Source organism: Larus michahellis, chromosome 1 (assembly GCF_964199755.1).
Source record: "Larus michahellis chromosome 1, bLarMic1.1, whole genome shotgun sequence".
Taxonomy (NCBI): Eukaryota; Metazoa; Chordata; class Aves; order Charadriiformes; family Laridae; genus Larus; species Larus michahellis.
Genome location: NC_133896.1, coordinates 175,731,592 through 175,755,071, shown reverse-complemented (window position 1 = coordinate 175,755,071; position 23,480 = coordinate 175,731,592). Strand labels below are relative to the sequence as shown.

The 23,480-nt window shown below is 37.4% G+C and overlaps 1 protein-coding gene across 4 annotated transcripts in view; it reads left to right on the top strand.

Moving 5' to 3' along the window:
- The window catches only part of SCEL (sciellin), an 88,517-nt gene that overhangs the window by 60,932 nt on the left and 4,105 nt on the right, over positions 1-23,480 (top strand). For 2 of the 4 annotated variants that reach the window (XM_074563436.1, XM_074563443.1), the window contains 6 exons: positions 10,841-10,900; positions 12,525-12,581; positions 13,909-13,968; positions 15,458-15,547; positions 18,831-18,905; positions 20,210-20,318. In XM_074563436.1, the coding sequence (XP_074419537.1) occupies positions 10,841-10,900; positions 12,525-12,581; positions 13,909-13,968; positions 15,458-15,547; positions 18,831-18,905; positions 20,210-20,318 (451 nt within the window). The remainder of the gene's footprint in view (positions 1-10,840; positions 10,901-12,524; positions 12,582-13,908; positions 13,969-15,457; positions 15,548-18,830; positions 18,906-20,209; positions 20,319-23,480) is intronic. The other 2 variants (XM_074563454.1, XM_074563462.1) reach the window with 1 other exon arrangement.

Below are 23,480 nucleotides of genomic sequence, written 5' to 3'. Positions count from 1 at the left end.
TAATGTACAGTTTTCTGAGGTTTTTATATATATTATATCTATATATTTCCCCCCTCCCCCAAAGCCCCCAGTATGTAAAAATAGTACAAAATAATTAAAAAAAACATCTAAAAGATGTCTGACAGTGTTATCCCTAGGAAAAAAGCAATGTTTCAGTGAAATGTTTTCCGGCCGACAAATATGGGAGATCTTAGAGAATTAAATACGCCACTGTATTAACTAGGGAAGTCACAGCCATTCTTCACTCCTAAAGGCTTGTTAAGGTCTTACTTAATCCCCACCCTCAATCAGTTCACATTCATCATCCCCCGGGTGGCTCTCATTACCATATCAAGCTTTGTATTCCCATCCTTCCATTGGTGGAGAGCTGGAGGAATATTTCACTGGTCTACAAGTTTCTATGGCAACATTGCACTGCTACAGCTATTTGTGTCAGTATATAAACTATAAGTAGCCTGTAATCTTAGTGGGCAAAATTCAGCCCTCTCTACTCCTGCTATAATTTCTTTACATTTGGCTGGTGCTTCAGATGTCATCCATCTGCTGCTGATGTGTCAGCTTCACAAAACGACAGATTTTCGTTAAATTTACGCTAGCCAAAAATGCACTAAGCAGCTGTCAGCAGAAGTGCCTTTTTTCTATTAAAGATGTCGTATAAATACTACACTTTTGGCAAAAATGATTGTGCCATACAAGGGAAGTAAACAGTTACATGAAAAGTATTGCTAGTAACACCAACATTTGTTAGAATTATATTTTATCTTACATCCTTTAATTTCCTCTATTTTTACTTAGAATGGAAAGATTTTCAGGACATGCTTTTTAAAGTCGTACTTAATTGGTATTTGTCTCCCATTCAGGGTTCTCATAAGGATGTTAAAGGCATCATGAATTAATTTCAGTATAAAAAAAGTGGAAAATGGCGATTGGTTTTCTATCAAACTGGTCAGTGATCCAAGGAAAATCTTTTGGAAGGAATTTACCCAAAAAGGATGTCAGATACTATCTCTTTTGGCTAAAAGCGTAAGCTTCACTGTGTACTGTTCCGTGCAAGGCCTAAGACTGATTCTGTTAACTTAAAAAGCAATTTTTGCATTGTTTTCAAGTACAGCAGTTAGATGTGGCATCCATCTTAAAATATAGGTGCACAATAATATACATAGCATATCTGAACACGTGGACATATGGACCTCCACCTTTTGGAGATGATTCACAGAATGGAATAGGCATCTCATGATTAGTTAGGGCATCCATAGGTACCCTAGACAACATAAGTAGGCTAGGATCCAGAAAAAGTAAAGATAACCACTGTCTAATAATGATGTATTTTTCAGAGCATAATAGGTTATCCTCAAATCAGGTCTCTTGGAATATTACAAATGCAGCAGCATATGAGCACTGCACTCCAGACATACGGAGACATTTTTCTGATTTACTCAATGAGTCTTTTATTCATTGCTTATCAAGTTCTTTTTGTGTTTTATTTCCATTTCAGAGTACATCCAAGATTCTTACTCTGTGTTTTTCCATTACAGAATTGTAGCAACCACTAAATGCAGGTGTTTAAAAAACTGCATCTTTTTAAACAGCCATGTTCTGTGGGCAGTCTTGTTAAACCACTTCAAACATCCTGAGGGTGTTTACCACAGCTTTAGTCAATCTTTCATCAATGATTATAGTTAGGAAGCAAAAATGTGTATTTCTGTAAAATGCTTTTATATGGTGTTAACTTGTATTTAACTGCGCTGCTTCCTTGCATATGATCTATACAGAAAGTAGCAGTGTATGGCACAGCGGGCCACATTTACCAGTTCAGTAACAAAGGTATTACCACCAAAAGCTGCAGAATAATCAGAAAGCCATTATTTCCGACGTTTCATAAATTGTAGGAATAGTGAATTTGTCTTTTATTTTGCATAGGTTTATCAGAATTTGTGTTGGGTATACTTGATGAGAAGCTTTTGAGGTGATAGTAACAGGGGCTATGTAAGAACTTAGAGAGAGAACTCACTCAGCTCTTAAAGCATCCATAGTGAGATTGTCTGCTACTAGTGAATGACTATTAGTCTGTAGGAGCATGGCATATTTTAGAAACTTTTACATAAGCATTTCTTTTTGGCATGCTGTCTACAGCAGAGTTAAGTTGAAGAAAATGTCTCAGCTGTGTCTTTGTATGTATGTGGGTGAGAGGCAATTTCTAGGGAAGAGAAACAAGGAACTAGAATATTTTTCTGACATAATTAGGCAGATACTATATTCTTGGCTCTTCAGCATTTTATTTTCTATAAAGTGCAGTAAACTGAATATTAGTCTGTAGAGGGTTTTCCAATACTGTACAGGGTAATCCACTATAATTACTCCTGTCAGACAGTAGTAAATTTAGACAATGCTGTAAATATGTTTGTATTATGCTCCTTTTTAATGTTATTCCTATTTGACCCAAAATCATAGAATCATAGAATACTTTGGGTTGGAAGGGACCTTTAAAGGTCATCTAGTCCAAACCCCCTGCAATAAGCAGGGACATCTTCAACTAGACCAGGTTGCTCAGAGCCCTGTCCAACCTGACATTGAATGTTTCCAGAGATGGTGTTGCTGGTTTTCATTATAAAAGATCATGAAAGAACAACCCATCAATTACCTGCGCTTAAATTATCTCTTGCAACAAGGACGCATTTTTCTGTGTCTACCAACATTTGGCAACTTTGTAGAGTGGAAAAAATAATATACAGATTTTTTTCAAATTATTTAAAAAATATGAGTAAATTGGTATTGGCTTGGAATTAAGACCATCGTGTCAAGTATCCTAAATGAACATTTATTGATAAAACTTGTATTGTTATAGAGCTGCAAAGAGCACAAAACTGGGAGAAAATGTAGGTGCATTTTGAGACATTAGCCAATTATGTGTTCCCGTTACATGGAAAAGAGAAATCTGGTCTATGGAGAGACCTGGACAATTCCAAACAGCCACTAGAAACATCCTAGAGAATTATCTTGGGTTGGACTACAGTTTAGATGACCATAATAAGAAGGTATGACTCCCACACGAGGTATTCCTGTGTGACTCTTCTTTCATTGTGATGTCTTTTTTATTTGCTTTCACTTTTTAGAGAGACCTTCAGGAGACCTCTAAAATGTTGTGGAGGAAACTTGTGTCACTCAAAAAATGTTGGAAACAAGGATACTAAAATAGAACTCACGTAGGCATACCCATAATTCAGTAGTCATAACTGCAGACAGATCTTGCTTTGTCTGCAATGACAATTTTTTCCTTATGGTAAAGTGAAGTGGCTTTAAACTTTCTAAATTGTTTTTGATAGTACAAATTAATACAGTCATTTTTGATGATACATTTTTGCATTTCAGCAGGAGGCAAAAATATTAATTCACTTTCTAGTGACAGGGACCTTCTGCCCTCCAATTCTGACAGATTTGGCATTCAGTGGAACGCTAGTTTACAGCTTTTCTGCATGTTGATATAAATGATTTGCTGTTGCAGAGTTTATGTGAAGAGATCCAAGCCCATTATTCCTAACTGAAAAGTTAATACAGTGTTTACAGGGTCAGACATATCCTCCAAGCAAAACTGAGTAAGTTGTTGCCTTTTCTTCGGTGATCTTTCCCAGTCCACCTCCTATAAAACATCCTGATCAACAGCTTCTTCCTCTGCATTTAACTCCAAAATCCTCTGGGCTAAGCATTACACTGGTTTTGGCACAGTATAAATTGGCTTTCACAGTTGACTGCAGAGCTCTTCTGTTCCCTCATCCTCGGCTATTATTGATGAATGCGGACTCCTGGCACTGATTAGTGAGCATAGCGGTGTGGAAGGAAATGCACTCTGCTTCAGAACAAATACCTTCTTTTCTCAAAGAACTTCTTTATTCATTCTCAGTTATACATGACAAAGTCTAAAACAGCCATGGATGGCAGATCAAAATTCAGACAGGCCCATGATGTTAAGCTTTATGCAGTGAGATGCCTAATGGACTTAATATATTAGAATCATAGAATCATAGAATCATAGAATCATAGTTTGAGTTGGAAGAGACCTTTAGAGGTCATCTAGTCCAACACCCTGCAATGAGCAGGGACATCTGCAACTAGATCAGGTTGCTCAGAGCCCCGTCCAATGTTTCCAGCAATGACGCATCTACCACCTCTCTGGGCAATCTGTTCCAGTGTTTCACCACCCTCATCATAAAAAATTTCTTCCTTATATCTAGTCTAAATCTTCCCTCTTTTAGTTTAAAACCATTACCCCTTGTCCTATTGTAACAGACCCTGCTAAAAAGTCTGTCCTCATCTTTCTTATAAGTCCCCTTTAAGTACTGGAAGGCTGCAATAAGGTGTCCTTGGAGCTTTCTCTTCTCCAGGCTGAACAACCCCAACTCTCTCAGCCATTCTTCATAGGAGAGGTGTTCCATCTCCCTGATCATTTTTGTGTCCCTCCTCTGGACCTGTTACAACAGGTTTCTGTCTTTCCTGTGCTGAGGACTACAGAGCTGGATGCAGTATTCCAGGTGGGATGTCACCAGAGCAGAGTAGAGAGGCAGAATCACCTCCTCGATCTGCTGGCCACACTTCTTTTGATGTGGCTCAGGATACAGTTGGCCTTCTGGGCTGTGAGTGCAGATTGCTGACTCATGTCCAGCTTTTCATCCACCAGTATGCCCAAGTCCTTTTCAGCAGGGCTGCTCTCAATCCCTTCATCCCCCATCCTGTATTGATACCGGGGGTTGCCCTGACCGAGGTGCAGGACCTTGCCCTTCGCCTTGTTGAACCTCATGAGGTTCACACAGGCCCACTTCTCGAGCCTGTCCAGGTCCCTCTGGATGGTATCCCATCCCTCAGGTATCTCAACTGCACCACACCCAGCTTGGTGTCGTCTGCAAACTTGCTGAGGGTGCACTCGATTCCACTGTCTGTGTCATTGATGAAGACATTGAACAGTACTGGCCCCAATACAGACCCCTGAAAGGCAATACTTGTTACTGATCTCCATATGGACATTGAGCCATTGACCACTTCCCTCCGGATGTGACCATTCAGCCAATTCCTCATCCACTGAACAGCCCATCCATTAAATCCATGTGGTCACATACTCTCCTGCCTGATAACGTGAGGTTCCAGAGCATGGCTGGGGGCTGTTTAAAATTTCTTTTCTCACTCTCTTTCCCACAGACATCCAGGATCAACTTCAATTTGGCTTCAGCATAAGAGCAATCACAATAATATAATCAAATTTTTAAAATCTATTTTTCACGATTGTTTTCTTCATTGCCTTCACAATTGCAAGTACCAACATTGGAAAGGTTTTTATTGCTTTCATCAAACAACGAATGACGTCACTAAAGCTCTTTTGTAGGCACGAATCACGTGTTTCCTGTTTCTCTGCCATTTGAAACTTTATCCGAGTGTTTTCAAGAGAACATCCCCACTATTAGCTCTGCTTGAATGTCTGGATGGGATTCATTTGTGTTTTCCTTTTTGATGGTGATCTGACTTGTCACCAGTTAAACCAGAATTACAGAACTATTATCCACTGAAATAAGTGAGATGTGCAAACATGTCTGACAGAGCAGAAGGACTGAAAAGTATTAGAGCTTTATCTCAAGTGAACTCAGTTAGAAATCAAATGCAGACCAAAAGTCAAAGCAAAATGTAGGCAGCTCAATTTCTCTAAGAGCATAAAATGAAAGAAATCATACTTTGTGATTACATCATACATTCATTTTTATACCTTTAAAGATTAGTTACTGAATATGTCTATAGGTTTTTTATACATTAAATTAAGGAAGACATTAGATACCTAACATTAATAAAATTAGATAACCCAAAAGAGAATTTTTTTGTAAATGGAGGAACTTTTGCTGATATTGATTCAGGGTCAGAGATATTAAGCTTTTGAAATTTAGCTAATTTCTGGACAGCTTGTGACACAAGCCCTAAATAATTTCCCTTTTTGTTTGTGTCTGAAAGGCACAGAGGTCTAATATATGGTTAAACTAAACCGTAAGTTGTGCATGCAGCCTGCCTTGGTAGCTTTTTCTAAACCAACTTTACTTATCTTCTTTGCTAGCCTTTTATTCTGCTGGACTCTCTTCATTAGTTGTCAAATTTCTAATCCTATTTTACACAAGCAGCCAGAGGCAAAATAGGCAGCAGCAGCAAAGTTCATGGTTAACAGCTTTATAGCATGAGGCCCACAGTGGCCCAGTTGCACATAAGTTTTTCTGCCCTCCAAAGTGGGGCTTTCTTTGTAGATTCATAGTGCTATTTCAAGCATTTTTCTGCAAGGGGATGTTAAAGGCAGAATAGACTTTTTTTCTGGAGGCAGTCATATACAAAGAGAAAAGTAAATGAATTGATAGAATGGTCTTCCATACTTCAATCATGATAACAAGCACACCTAGGTCTTAATCTAAATCTTAATGTTTTTATTTTATAATAAATTCATTAATTTTGTCAATACTTCATCCTTTTGTACAAAATGTGATACAATATCGTCTCTACTGCTGTTCCAAGTATTTTTATACAGAACACAAAATTTTATATTTGTTATCCTGAGTTAGGTGGTCCTAAAAAAATTTCAGTCATGTCCTGAGGCTGTATTAAAATATTTAATCTTCTTGAATTTATGAGCAAACAATATATTCTTCCTCCTGGCAGGCTGTCTGACCTACCTCTTTCTCATCCGTTTAGAAAAATACTCACCCTAGGCAGAATGTTCACAGTGATGTAATGGCTGTCTCTGAAAATACGATGCTTGGAGGTGGCATCCGTTGGAATGACCTATGAAAAATGTCATCATCCATTACAACTCACCTACCATCTTTGAAATATATTTCCCCAAGTTTGTCTAAACTGCTTTGTGTAGAAGTTTTATGCTGCTGTTTTCCATCATCTTCTATATTTTTTAAAGTTGTTGACAAATTTAAGAAGAATGAATTCAATTCAGCAAGCCTTGGACACCAAAAAGGTTTATTTTTTCAAATGGCAGTCATACCCGTAACTGGAAAGACTTCTCAACAACAGCCTTTCACTGCATGTGATATTCTGATATTCAATGAGCTTCTTTAATGTATGAATATACAGGTTAGTCCCTTCTCTGCTTCAATACTTGACATCTCTTTTAGAAGTATTAGAAAAGGTGTAAGTTGCATTGCTGATTTTTAGCATGCTAACAACTTTCAAAAGAAACCTAAATTGAAATTCTGTTTAGACTCTGTATTGCATTTTTAATGTGAGACTGGCTTATATTGTAACGTCAATACTGGTGCCCACTGTGTGCTATTGCTGAAGTAAATGATAAATTCTATGACTCTATGGTAAATGTAGCTTTGCTAACGACAAGAGATGAAAAAACTCAGCAAAAGTATGCCCTGAACCTAATCAGATAAATTCTGATTTATCCACTATGTCCTGCAGCTTGCCCTACTTTATATTTTATCCTTTTATAAATAACAGCTCTTGAGACTTTAGCTTTAGTTGCTAATAACCTGAACTATGCTTGAACCAGTAACTTGAAGTTGCATATGCTATGACCTCTCCTTTGCACTAGCCAGCCACCTCAAGGCAAAGAACAGGCAAGACATCAGCCCCGATTACTTGCTATGGTCATGTCAAGCAGGTGTTTCATGAGGCTGAAAGTTTGAGAAGTATTACTGGTGCAATAAATTAATCTCTTCTAAGGGTTATGTTTTACAGAAGTTTTGTTCCATAGGAACCATAAAGTGTGGCTGAACAGGTCAGTCAGCGTGTATTTTTGTGCTGTAATCTGCAGCTACAACTGTTTCTGTTCACTTATTGGGACTCTTCAGTGTTGGCATTCTATAAATCAGGCTGCTAGTTGACAGGGTGTGTACATACAGCCTAGACTTTTATTACTTTTGCTGCTATCCCTTTGGACAGCAAGCAAAATCTTCCTTGCAAGCCAGTCAGTGCACTGTGATACTCAAAGTGCTGAAAATAATGTACGAGGAAGTAAAATAATGCTGTTGGCTGCAAAGTCATGATGATTTAAAGTCTGCAGATGGGAACTAACTCATCTATCCCTCCAGTTGCACCAAGGATTAATATGGGCCAGTAAACACATTTCTGAAGGAATGATTCTTAAATTATCGGAAGTTTGTAAATCTATTCTTTTTTTCACGATTTTCAAATAGGCAGTAGGTCAAGGTTGAACTATTAGAGATAACTCCTCTTTTTTTGGTTTGAAAACTGTCCACAGTGAATGAAGCAATTTAAGGTAAAGCAAATCTGAAGTTACCTGGGCAGAGTGTTAAAATACATGTAAAAACTTAAAAATATTACATTTTAAAGCCAGAATCTTTCCTGCTGATCTTGAGGATGTTTCTTCATTCCCTGTTGACAGAAAAACCTTACCTACGACAAGAAGAAGTATATAAGTGTTATAACTTTCCAGTGTTCTACAATCAATTTCTGTAGTAATATTAATTCAATTATGAAGCATTTGATACAAAACCACTAAGATATTCTCACATTTCTTACAAAGATCAAGACAAGAAGTTCTAGTATTTGGGCCTTGTGGTGGGACCATATTTTATCTGCATAGTATTTGATTATTTTTATAGGAAGGTGTCTTGAATTAATTTATGGGATTCTGAAAGAACCCCCAGGAACCATTAAAAAATATGAAAGTGAAAATTAAAAAAAAGCGAATACAATATTTTATATCTGTACCTTGAGTAAAAATTCCAAATGTATCTGTTTTACTGAGCTAAGTCTCATAAAAAACATATTAGAATTTGGTTTCCCAAATGTTTATATTCCATTGAAAATCAGACCTAGGAGCGTACTGGCCTGCAGGGCACAGCTTTGCTACAGCCACAGCCTTTCTGTTGCTCCACGCTGTGAAATTCAGCAGAAGTAAGCAGAAAGCATACTGATAACCCCGCTGAGTAAACTGCATATAATCCCATGATTGCAGCCAGAATGAACAGGAGTCCCAAATCTCCTGCTCTCTATGTTTTGGGTGGATATGCCACACAGAGGCTGATATATACGTGTGGGTTGCTAGCATATAAAGGTCATAATTGAGGTAACTGCAATTGCAAAGCTTCAGTGGGCCTTATAGAAGACCCGAGATTCCTGTTTTAAATAACTCTAAGACCATAAAGGAATGGAGGATGCAGCAGACAAGAATAATAATGTATATTTTACTCAAGCCACACACGTGCACAGCTGGAGGTTTTTTTCTTCATAAACATATAAGTTAATAAAGTTAACCTGAGATCTAATTCGCCTTGTTACCATTTTAGTGTTGCTGCTGTACTGAGGTTGCAGCAACAACTAAGTACTGTTGCTGAGTACTGAGGAAGCAATTTACCATCCAGTTAATAAAGGAAAAGATATTTTTGATAACCGCAAGACTCCAGCTTCTGGAGAAAAATTCTGAAAAATGTGAAATCTGTAATAATATGAAGAGAATTTGCAAAAGTATATCATATGTAGATTACCCATTTATTAGTGACTGGTGTGGAATTCTAGCTAACTGGCAACAGACATTCCTTGCATTGAACTGGTTTTGTTTCCTTCCTAAACAAACAGAGATCTTGATAATCTCGTCAAAGGGAGCCCCAAAGCTGAGAAACATGACCAGGAAGAAATGTGAAAAGGCTGTCTCTATCTTTCACTGAGATGTCGTTTCGTGACAGAACCGTTCAGAATGAACTGTCAGTAACGAGACATACAGAACGTTGTTGACTACCAGGCTATAGAACAGGTCATGCAGGGGAGAACTGTCATACCATCACAGGGCATCACTCTCTTCCCATTGTTTTCTTTTTAAGAGTAAATCTTTTAATTTTTTGTAGTGAGTTAAGGTTACTAGATGGTAACCTTTTAGGTAAAGTTGCTGAAAGTTTTTCAGTTGACGAGTTTGCAGTTGGAAAATGCATTTCCAGATGTTTTATAGAAATATTAACACTAGTGCAAACCTTTGAAGAGAAATAAAAGGCAGTCAAAGCAACACGGCATGTTTTGACTTGATGCTACTAAATGTTGCATTCCGAGAGTATAACAGACATAAACTTACATTTCTATTTTTAATAGTTATGTTACATTAATATATATTATGTTTAATGTTATGTTATTTTATTCAAAAAGAAAATCAATTAAACAAGAAGATCTAATTCAAGGAAGATTATTCTTTTCCTTACATCAGGTAATAATAATAGTAAATCACACCCTATCTCTTTTATGGAAGTTCAAGAATCAGTGGATGTAACTAGTTCTCAGCATCCTGCAGTTTAATCATGAAATTTCTTGTGAGAAGGGAGATTTTAATTGGGAAGGAGCTGGCCCAGATAGCCTACCAAATTGACTAATGAACTTTTTGACTGATTTAGCTAGAAAGACTTAGTCCATAACTACTTTTTAAGTAAGAAATTATTTATGCACATATCAGGAATACTTGGCTGGTTGTGTTATCTGGTAAAGATTCTTGGTAAAGATATCATAGCATATTAGATGTCAGGCACTCTTTGAAGTTGTCCACGATGCATGTTCAGTGGGAATTATCCTTTTTTGACATAAGTATTAGGTATAACTTGTTGTTTCCAAAATATAATTTGGTCCTCTTATTCCAGGAAGAGTGTGTGCTTATGTGCATATGGGGGGCTATATGTCTGTGTCTGTGAATATCTTTGCATTACTAAAATGATGTATGCTTTGAACTTTTCATCAGTTTAATTTTGTCTTTTACAAAGAATGTGTCAATTATAATTTCTTTTTAAGTGAGCATTTAATTTGGCTAATTGACAGCTGGCTATACTAATTGTGATTTGATCTGGTTTTTGTTCTATCTCTAAAGGAACCAAGATCTTGATAACCTCATCAAAGTGAATTCAAGTTCTTTCACAAGTGACAAGGAGTAAGTCTTCAAAGCTTCTCAGGCCCTGCTTTTCTAAGGCAGTGAGTAGTTTGTAACTATGAGAATGTCAGGAAAGGTAATGTTGCAAATCTGTAAAATGTTTATAGATTAATAAATAGCATTCCTTATACAGAATGATGAATGCAAACTACAGATCAATTAACTGACACACGCACTATCAGCTGAACACTTAGTATCTATGGCAAGCTATCATACATGCTTTATATGCTTCCTTAATATAACTATTAAAGAAATATTTTAATATAGTTAGAGAAGGGGCATTAAAGAAAATATTGTAGAACTAATGGATGATAAGTGTTCCCCCAACAAGGTGTAACAAAGCATTTCAATCAGCAAGGGCAGTGATCCATAAAGAACAGCTTGAACTTACATTTTTGAACAGCACATCAGTTCACTGCATTTTAGGCCAAGTTTCTTGTGGTCTGTAAGCAGCCGTTCAACGTACAGAAAGGGAGAAACTTACTGGGCTAGTAAGAGCTATGTAACATTTGTCACACCTAACACCGAAACTCTACAGATAACTTCAAGAATGATGTTCTAAACAGTAGCGGCACATAAATGTTGCCAACATGTGATCATCTATTTTGCAGTAGAGAATCTCACATATATGCATACTTATATATTTATATATATATGTATACTTAACACTAACATGTAAGTTGAGTATGATTGTTTTGCAAATTTTAATTCACAGAGAATTTGTTAAGATAGAGCCCATGACTTTGAGACACTTCTGAAATTTAGGAGGCATCCAAAGTTTTAAGATTAATAAACCTATTATGGATTGAAGTGACCAAGTTACCAGTTTCACAGAGCAAACTTAGCCTTTTGCCTTTGTTCTCTGCTTCTACCAAAAGAGAATCAGGGATTTTTAGATTAGTTTGAGTGCTTTTCATAGGTCATTCTGTTCTCTAATTCACTGAACCATTTTAATAATTTTTAAAAATCCAGGGGAAAAACTAGCCATGAGTTTAATTGTCTTTTTGAAATAAATAAAAACAAAACAAAACATTTTCTTATATGTAAACTTTGGGAATCTTTGGATGCTTACATTTTCAGTAGAAGTACAGACATAAACAATGCTTTAATTGCTAACTATGATGACACTTGTCATCCCAGAAACAAAAATATGTGGACATTTGGACATATTTTTAGGTGTTGTCTTAAGTCTCTTAGTTTAAATAAAAACTTTTTTTTTTTTGCAAATTAATGATGCAAACAAGGATTAAGCTGCTGGGAGCCTGTAAATTAATACTAAGTTTTTAGAAAGTTTATGTTTCTCCTTCACTATCTTCACTGTCAAAGAACAATCAAACTACGGCATTGATATGATTAAACAAAGTCTTTTTATTTTCTTGGATGTACTAGATAATATTTTTTATTTAATTGTACAAAACCTTTCCTTGCTAATGGAAAATTTTAAACATATTTTCTTATTATTGTCAATAACATAAGTGTTCGCAAATTTTGAACATAAACTTAACTAACAGTTTACTTTTTTCCTTTTAAATGTGTGCATAAATAGATTTCTTTCTTTTACTACACTTTACCTCTTCCCAGGTAGGGGGAATATTTTAACAGCTGTATTTGTTTATTGTTTCAGAGGAAAAGACCTTGAGAATTTTACTGAAATAAATACTGATGGTCAGAAAAATAAGAGGCAAGGCTGTCATAATCTTTCCCTTATATACTTAAAAAATGTTTGCGGTTGGTTGGATATTAGTATTAATAGGTTCTTCTCTGTAAAAATCATTAGAGGAGTCAAAATTAATATTTTTATTTGATTTCAACCATAGAATTTTAACTTTTTTAAGTTCCTCATTAAATACAGGCTAGTAAATATAAATAATTCAGTGTGGAAGAAACACTGGTAGTATTTGATTTTATCTTTTTGTAACTCTAAATAGTCAGTGCATGACCATCAAAATGCTTTAAATTAATGTGAAATGCTCCCTCAAAATAAAAATTGTCCTTTAAAGAGGAGTATCATAAGTAAAATTTAAAAAATCCTGTTTGTTCTTAGTATCATTATTCATTTTCAAATGAGAACCAGTATGGCCTTTTCTAATTTTAAACAATACCTCAATGGATAACATTATTATTTTTAATGACAGATGAATTAATACAAAATAGTAATGTAAAATTTTGTTCATATATTATATAGATGACATATGTTAATATATTAAATTTATTACATGAAATTAGCTTTTTCACAGCCAGTGATTTATGAGTTACTAGTATAAATGTGGTCGTATGGTCCTAGAGAATGTATACAGCCTCGATAACAACAGTTGTAAGAGGAATCTGGGCTGGATATAACGACAAAGCAAATAACAAACTTTGGCAGCCATTTCTGTAGCTTGTAGTGCTGGTGCCTGTACTGAATGAAATTATGTTATCAAGTTAAAATGATAGAGCCATAGTCTGTTTAGAAGATGTAGGCAGGCCCTTCACATGTAGCATGGCAACATGGTGTGACACAGCGGTCATAAACTGAAACAAGAGAGATTCAGACTGGATATAAGGAGGACTGTCCAGCAGTGGAGCAGGTTCCCTGGAGAGGTTGTGCCATCTCCATCCTTGGAGGTTTTCAAGACCCGACTAGAAAAAGTCCTGAGCAACCTGGTCTGACCTCAGAGCTGCCTCTACTTTGAGCAAGAGGTTAGACTAGAGACCTCCTGATGTCCCTGAATTACAACATGAATTATCCTACAATACCATAATAAACTTAGCATTTTTGAGTAGTTTGTCATTCTTTTGTAGTGTCACAATGGAGAGAAAATGAAAAATATTGAACTGATAACTCTTACTTCATAACTAACTAAACACTTATGAAACAATTGTGATACATACAGTGTAGTCAGGAATCTTCCTTGTAAAATGCGAATGATTTTTTTCTTCTTCAACATAAATAATTAAACTGATTTAATATGTTTAAGTTGAATCAAATAATTTGATTAATTCTGAGGTCTTTCTCTCTTTCACAGAGATGGGGACCTTGGTGATCACGCTGAAGTAAAGTCTCCTGATGATCAAAATAAAAAGCGGTGAGACTCAATTCATACTTCTCTATAAAATTTAAAGAGCTTATATCAAGAGTTGTAGTTGTTCGATGTGGTTCCAGAAAATGTGAATTCCTAATACAAGCAAGCAGAATTTGCATAACTTAAGGTATCTATATTATTTCTAAAATGTGCCTGATTAAACAAATACAACAATATAGCTGCATGTATTGTGATAATAAGTAATGACTCAAACAAAATCTCTTGTACTGATGAAAATGTCTGATGACAAGATCCTCATAAGTATTTTTGTGCTTATCTAGGTGTTTTGTGAACTCAACCGTTAGCATCTCAAAGAAATATAACTAAATGCTGTCCTAGTTTAAAAGATTCACTGCTACTGGGTTTCATGATTTGCAAAAACTAAGATTTTGGTCAATTAAACAGAAATTATTATTATGTTTTCAGGCACCATTCTGATGGTGTCTTTTTGAGTCTTCCATTTAGTTGTATATCTAAATGAAGAGGAAGAACTGAGCTATCTGTATACACAAGTACTTCCGCTCTTTTTTAATATAAAATATTTTTATCCTAGCAGTCTCAGTTGACAGTCTGACCAGAGTAGTATATAGTGAATATGTATGGTGAATGACTTGCTCTTTTAGTTCTGAAAGGGGGCCTGCCAGATTAGGAATCAAGCACAATAGAGGGTGCTGCTTCATGCAGCATGCTCTGCATATAAAACAGCGCCCAGCACTGAGCAAGCTTCGTTTAGCAAAGCTTCAGACCTTGGCAAGCTCACTGAAATAAATCAAGCTGCAGACCAAACATCCAGAGTTAAGGCTTATAATCATCAAGTTGTTTCAGAATATAACCTTTGGCAGAACCAAACAAGGGCAGCCTTTGTCTGAGCTGCTTTATAAAATCATCAAAAACGTTATTAGCATTTAATCCTGAAATCCTATAATTTGTCTGACAAGGTTTATTTTTATGTTTGGTTGCATGTCATGTTTGTGGCAGGGAAAACTGCAGGAGACAAAGTTTCTTTCGCCTGACTCGTAATCCTGCTTTTTGAAATAAGATTCTATGTATCTGTTTAGCTCGTCATTTCTAAGAAAAACATCACTGTAGTATATCCCCCCAGAAAAGAAAATTTGGAACTAAAATATAGTAAAAACAAGAATAAAACTTTATAGAGTACTGCCAAGGAAATGCAGAATGCTATCAACCACTGAGACAATTCTGCACTGTTGAAAAGCTCAGTGGGCGCTTTGAGGTAACTAGAGTTCGATTAACATTATATGAAGTTTCTGATATAAATATATCTACCAGCATAAACCAGAGGTCAGTAATTCTGTTAAATTTCACAAGCAACAGTTTAACAACAGTGAGAAAAAGATAAATTTTTTTTAACCTACTGTTACTAGCCTGAGCTTCTACACTTATGGCTGTAAGTGTAACTGAAAGCTGTGTAGCTGAAAATGATTTCTAAAAAGTGCTTGTTTTCTTGTGTTGCTTTTTGGGTTTTTCTTAGGATAACTGAGCAAGCGTATGAAAATCCTCCAAGGGCTCCATATAATCTCCCAGAAATAAACTACTCCAGTGACAGTGAAAGAAAGACCAGGTACTGTGGACAATTAATTGAGAACCATAATGTCTAAAGTGTCATTTCTTGGGGGGGAGGGTGGGGGGGAAGAAACCATCTTTATGCAAGAAATTTCAGGGATGTTTAGAAACCTCACACTGGTCTCTGGAATCATGCCAGCCCCCTTCCAGATTCTGCTTCCAGGATCCCACAAACAGAAGCCCACACAGCCCAGCTCTAGTGCACAGGGTGGAGAGCACAAGACATACTCTGGGTAGCTCTAGAGATGCTGCTGAGGCATGAAATTCAGAAGAGCAGTTAAGCCAAAATTCGTATATAATCAATAGAGGAAAGGCATTTCCCTGCATATTAGATGCACCATGCTCTCAGGGAGCTTATTTCTTTCTGAGGCTGTAAGGAAATCATTACGCTCTTCACTCAAGTGCCTTGTTAAGTTCCTAAAATGACATGGGATGAATCTGAACCCATCCATCATCTCTTATCCCAATCACTGAAACTGCAACATGGCTTTCTGACGATTTGACCAGGTACAAACTATTTTTAAAACCATTTCTCTTGCAATACTCTTGGTCCAGCTGGATTCTCTCTCTACAAGCACATGTATTGCAAATCTGAGTGAAAAATGTAATATAGGGATATTTAATAGAACTAACTAAACACCAGGTCTGTTGGTAACAGGAAATCATTGAAATAAAGGAAACAATATATTTTTCTTAGGTCAAAATGTATTTTCAAGAAATATGACAACAAAACCCATAATATATCATGCTTGAATGAAGGACCTTTTTGAATTAGGAAAACGTCTCTTCAGTACTAACCCACCCATCTACGTGGGTTTAAGTATTAATGTAGACAGGACTGTTTAAAGACAGTCCTATATCTAAGGTGTGGTATTGCTGTATAGTGGTCATGAATTACCAGAGTCAAGGCTGATGACTTGGAAGGGAGAGGAGAAATCTTCTATTGAGCCTTACTAATAGGGAAAATAGCAGTCACAGCCTGGTACTTTATGTTAACTATGGCCAATGTCCCAGTCCTTCAGCTTATGCACACCTGAGCCTTGGTGTGGGTATGACTGGGCACAGGGTCTTTGATCTCTCATTTTCTTACGTTTGCAGTAGGACATTGGAGCGCGGTTGAAATTTGTGCATTCTGAAAGTTCTGCGTGGCCTTGAAGGCCAAGCCCATAAATTGGCTGAGAATAAAAGAAAATCCAAACAGCATAAAATTTTGAGACTCAAAATGACTATTCAACACAAAAATTAATTAGCATTTTGCAGACATACAGCTTCTGATGTGCAGTATTCTGATTATCTTTGAAAATCAAAATAGAGAACAATAATACAAGAATGGCAGGGCAAAGAACGTGCTTCGATATGCAGTGTTACCTTACACTTGACAAAAGGTATACCCCCTACCTGAAGCTGTAATCCCAATTTAATTAATGAAAGCCTACTTTAATGAATGGTCTTTGCAGGTTATTCTTTCAGGTTTTATGGAATAGGTTCTACAGAGTTGTTGAGTAGTTTGCTGTATAAACAAATCACACCATAGCAAGTAAAGGAGTGAGTGATATGAACTGAAAGGAGGGACTTAGTCAGATAGGCAGTTCTCAGGCTGCGCTGTGTCTCACTTTTAACTTAGTGTCTTGTCAAGCTGCCAGTCTATGCATTTATTTGAAAAGGTTCTGAGTTTCCTCACACTTTCAGTTGGCAAGACTAGAAACTGATGCTTAGGAAATATTTTTGATGTAGCTTCATAGTTTTTTGTTCTCTACTTATTTTTTTTAAAGATGTGGTTATATCTATTTGTGTGTATTTCAACCATAATACTCTAGCCAGTTATTAAAATCCAAGGGACACTCTTCTCTACACTAGGACACGAGAGGGAAGTATTTTTGTCTATACAACTTTCTAGAAGATAAACAGTGTTATTTTTGGGCATGCTGCGTCTAAATACCCATATTAGTTGAGTGTGCAATTTCGCCCTGACCTCAACCCTGATTTAACTAGATGATTTGAAATGTCAACCTGACTCAGCGCTAGATTCTGCAGCTAAATACAATGAGTTAAATAACAAGCTTAACAACAAACCAATCACAGATAGGCCCATACTTCATAGGAATAAAGAGGTGAGATTCCTACGCCACTTTTCATTATAGCAAGAAACTTTAGGCACTTACACCATCAATGTACTCTACCCTGTGACATGTGTTGTGCATGTGTCTAGCTTGGTCAGGGCAAAAATAGCCAGAAAAACTCTTCCAAAATGTGATCGCTTAGCTTTAGTTTGCTTTCCAACTTAATAAGCTTACCTTCATCTTGCCTGAAATGTAAATGGAGCACTGGATGTTCATCTGAGGAGATACTTTCTCTGTGGTGAAAAAATCCAAAAACAAGTATGCAGAAAAGTGTATCTGGGCTGTGTAACACCTTACAGGATCAGGTTATCAGTCTGTTATACTTTCCCTGGAAAAAAGACACATTCTGGAAAATACAAGATTATAAAAAATTGCTCCTAACATTGCTAAACAATATTCAAGAGTGATGTGAAACATGTAATAATTACCATATACCTTATGAATTTCTGAAGGAATAGGATAATTAAATCAGTTCAGAAATGTTCAAAACATGTATGGAAAGATGACTTCTTTGCCTGTCACATACATAACTCATCCCTTCCACGCAAACAAAGAAGTTAAGGAACTAGAACTGGGGCTCTTAAAAAAGGAAGATTTAACTCCCATGATAGTTAAATTCAGTGTATTCCTTCCTACTGTGATGCAAGGAACAATACAGTTACTGTAGTGAACACAAATCACATATTGAACAGTTTGTACTATAAAGACCCTGACTCTCATTCTAGGGACATCTTGTAATTTTGTCTGGCTGTTTGACAGCTCTTTGAGGACTAGTGAAAGAAGGGGGGGAAAAAGAAAGAAAATGCAGTGTGTCACCATTTCCTGATATGTATCATTTAGGCTGGGATATCAGCACAGGTAAACCCAATACCATCACGTAGATTTTGCTCAATGGGCTTGTGGATTTAATTTTGAAATGCTGAAGAATCGTTCGACAACAGAACACAGTCTAGGGACGCTATATTTCTAATTTATGCTTTTTTACTTAATATATTATTCTTGATGTGAAAATACAGAAAAGGAATTCATCACCAAGTATGCTGATTATTTTTTTTACAAGCGTGTTGCATTAGCTTAATTTGCATATTGTCATAACTGTAGTGAAACCTTTAAAAATAAAAAGTACTGTTTAGTGATTGCTATGCACTCACTGCTTCACAGCAAATCATCATATGGTGCCTATGAAGAAAATATAACTGGAAATACTATCAAAACTGTTTACTCTACTTCTGATCGGTAAGTACACACCATTAACATTGTAGAGTATCAAAGGACACAGACGTTTTGCACACGCGTTCAAGTGTTCAGACAAAAGAGAGCAGTGGAAGTCACCATTAGGCTCGTCAGACAGCTTTTCATACAGAGCTCCCTTTCAGTGGGATCTTGCCGTCATTACCACAGTTCAGCAGCCTAATATTATGTTAGGCTTGTCACAGCTGACATTTTAAAATATCTATAGAAACAATAGCCCATGCCTTAAGTGACAGAGTTGGCTTTGTGATTCTGTAGGTTTCTACCTCGGGCAGCCACTTTGCAAAATTTCCTTCCTTTGTGAGAACGGGGTCTGTAATGACCAACTTTATGTACAGATGGGGAGGAACAGGCTCACATGACAATGCTGTTAAAAACTATGTTTTCACACCAGTTAAGATATTCCCAAATATAAGAAGGATATTTGCTCAATCAGTAATATCTTACCTCATGGGCAAAAAAAAAATTAAATGTGACACTATTTTCAGCTCAGATAATTTGGACATTTCCACTACTTGGAAATACCGAAACAGGAAAAACTTGTATCCTTTCCAATGTAAGTAGAAGGAACTCTGTGAATGATTCAAAATTAATCCAATGGTTTATCATTGAGTGGAAAGGAGCAAGACCAGTTGGTTTTGTAGTGCAAAACCACCATCAATAGTTGTATCTAGAGAAACTACAGATTGATGTCACATAAGAATGCAAAAAGAGCTGAGAAAATTTTTAAAAATATTGTTATGAATACCAGGTAGGTTGTTCTATGCATGTGTTCACTGTAACTGCCACAAAAGTAGGATTTCTGCCTGCAGTGCAGAAAATTAAAAATGTTTTCAGGCACTTCCACAACGTAGAGGAGAACTCTGTATCAGACTGATCAAGTGTTAGCATTTTAAGTTCAACTAACAATTTACTTTTGTGATTAAAACATTAAAATCACTACCCTCCACTTCATCCCCATTTAGCATACATGCTCCCAGACATTCAGCAGCTTAATACAGTCTTATTACTGTTTGAAATCATTCCGTTCACTGAAGAAGACCATTCTTTCTATCAAGGTATTTTTGCTACTTGACAATTATGCTGAGCAATTTGGCCATCGTAGGTGCATATATATTACGCCTGTCAACTAGAATGGAGGGAATATACACCTGACATTTTTCCATTTATAGCCATTGGACAGTAATACAAATGTCTTTCCCACATAGTGCACTAAGTTTATCAATTTTCTCCTTGAAATTTCAGTGGTAGCTCTTTTTCTGACAGCTGATGTTATATTATATACACAGGAGTATAATTGGAAAAGATATATGTACATACTGCAGGAAGCCCTTGGGCATAGATGCCAAAATGATCTTAGATGCCTTGCAAATTTGCTGTCATTCGACTTGCTTCAAGGTAAGAATTCACCTGCTACTAAGAAATATAACTTGAATGTAATGCCTGATTTATATTACACATATAATAAGAGAATATTTAGGCCTTAGGCCTTCTCCACCTGGGAGAAGAGGAAGGTTTGCACACTGAAGGAGAAGATTAATGTAGGAAATACTAGTCTCTCTCTCTCATCCCTATGCATTTCTTTCCATCTCTCTCTCTACTCTCCTTCTCCCTGCCTCTCCTTCTCTCTGTTCTCTTGCAACTACAAGGAGGAGAAAGGATGCAGTGGAACGTATCCTGAATGCCCTATGCATTTATAAGCCTTCAGTATACACACTTCCAGTCTGATATAGTGAATTACATCCCACTTACACTTTCTTCATATTGTAAAATTTTATTCTATTTTTTTAATGCAGTTTTGTAAATCATAGAATCATAGGGTTGGAAGGGACCTCTGGAGATCATCTAGTCCAACCCCCCTGCCAGAGCAGGGTCACCTAGAGCAGGTTGCACAGGAACGCGTCCAGGCGGGTTTTGAATGTCTCCAGAGACAGAGACTCCACCACCTCTCTGGGCAGCCTGTTCCAGTGCTCTGCCACCCTCAAAGGAAAGAAGTTCCTCCCCATGTTTAGGTGGAACTTCCTATGTTCAAGTTTGTGCCCATTACCTCTTGTCCTGTCACTGGGCCTGACTGAAAAGAGCCTGGCCCCATCCTCCTGACACCCACCCTTTAAGTATTTATAGGTGTTGATAAGGTTCCCCCTCAGCCGTCTTTTTTCCAGACTGAAGAGACCCATATCCCTCAGCCTTTCTTCACAAGAGAGATGTTCTAGTCCCCTAATCATCTTGGTAGCCCTTTGCTGTACTCTCTCCACCAATTCCCTGTCCTCCTTGAACCGGGGAGCCCAGAACTGGCCACAGTACTCCAGGTGTGGCCTCACCAAGGCAGAGTAGAGGGGGAGCATGACCTCCCTCGACCTGCTGGCCACACTCTTCTTGATGCACCCCAGGATGCCATTGGCCTTCTTGGCCACCAGGGCACATTGCTGGCTCATGGTCATCCTGTTGTCCACCAGGACTCCCAGGTCTCTTTCCACCAAGCTGCTCTCCAGCAGGTCAGCCCCCAACCTGTACTGGTGCATGGGGTTATTCCTCCCCAGGTGCAGCACCCTGCACTTGCCCTTATTGAATTTCATACGGTTCCTCTTTGCCCAACTCTCCAGCCTGTCCAGGTCCCTCTGTGTGGTAGCACAGCCTTCCGGTGTGTCAGCCACCCCCCAGCTTTGTGTCATCGGCAAACTTGCTGAGGGTGCACTCTATCCTCTCATCCAGGTCATTGATGAATATATTGAAGAGGACTGGACCCAGTACTGACCCCTGGGGAACACCACTCGTCACTGACCTCCAACTAGACTCTGTGCCCCTAATCACCACCCTCTGAGCTCTGTCTTTCAACCAGTTATCTATCCACCTTACTGTCCATTCATCAAGCCCACTCTTCCTAAGCTTCCCCATGAGGATGCTGTGGGAGACTGTGTCGAATGCCTTGCTTAAGTCAAGGTAGACCACATCTACTGCCCTCCCCTCATCTATCCATTCAGTCATGCTGTCATAGAAGGCTATCAGATTAGTCAGACATGATTTCCCCTTGGTGAATCCATGCTGAGTACTTCTAATAGCTTTCTTTTCCTCCCCATGCCTTGAGATGACGCCCAGAATGAGCTGTTCCATCATCTTTCCAGGGATGGAGGTGAGGGTGACTGGCCTGTAGTTCCCCAGCTCCTTCTTCTTGCCTCTTTGAAGACTGGAGTGACGTTGCCTTTCCTCCAGTCCTCAGGCACCTCGCCTGTTCTCCAGGACCTTTCAAAGATGATGGAGAGCGGCCCAGCAATGACTTCTGCCAGCTCCCTCAAATGTTCTTGATTAAGTGACATCTAAAATTGTGTCTTGTGGAGAAGTCACACTCAAAGGCATTAGTAAGAGGTATTAAAAATAAGCAATAGAGGTGAGATTGTTTTACCCATCGGGATCAAAGAATTGGTTAAAATTTGGGTCCTATGGATAGTTTCTGCTGTAGGATAAAATGGTGCTGAAATTGGATATGTCTTTGCTTCAGTCTTATTTATTAAAAATTATGTAAAAGTCTTTTTTCCTGTTTCCAATAAGAATGAAAGCACAGAAGAAATTTTTTTATGCTTGTCATTTCAAAGTCTAAGCTTCAGCCTAAAATTCACTCTTAAACTTTTCTCGAGGTATGCCTACCAGTTCTCAGCCATATAGTTGCTTTCTGCCTCATTTGTTTTAATTCTGCTTGCATCTCCACACTGAGTTTGTTGTTCTAACAAATAATACTCGGCAAAATCACCGCATTAGCATAGCTCATTTTTCTGCCCAGTCGTGCATAGCTTTTTGCTTCTGCTTCTGACAGCAGTTCTTTTACCTAGTTATTGCATGAAAAGTAACCCAAACCAGAATACAGCGGAAAGGTCGTACTTAACATGTGTGAAGTGATATATGCTTTTTGTCTCATATGGACTGAGCTCTGTGAGCACTAAAAATGCAATTTCTTCCATGGAAATTATTATGTAATACTCCCTCAAATCTATTATTGCAAGTAAATACAAACTCTGGTTTGCTTCCATTCTTTTTAGATGGATCAACCCACACAAAGTGGAGTGGGCTTTTTATGCAGTTAGGAGTGTTAACATGTTGGTATTAGCTGAATTATCTGTTAAATATTTAAGCTTATTTTTTAAATTGTATTCTTCTTGCTACCTATTCCCAAGTGGGGACCTGTCTGTCCCGCAAAATTCAGCTTAAGTTTTATACATTTACATGTGTATAAACATACACATTTATAAAAGCATTGGCAAAAGTTTAAACAACTATTGTAAGTCTGTGGTTCATGCTTGTAGTTATGTATTTAGCTAAGCATTGCAATTTCTCATCATTAATATTCATTTAGCTCTTTACAAATACCCTGTATCCATTAGAGATTTGCATGTGGCTGACAGCAGTATAAGGTCTTTTCTTCCTTGTAAAGGTACATACCAAAAGTTCAGTGAGTAAATAATCCAAACTTTAGGGTTTTTTTCCCTGTATAAAAATGCTAGCTAATCTTGGTGATCAAAGCTTTGGAAACATGCCCATCCTTTTGCTGATTTATAGATGGAAACATAA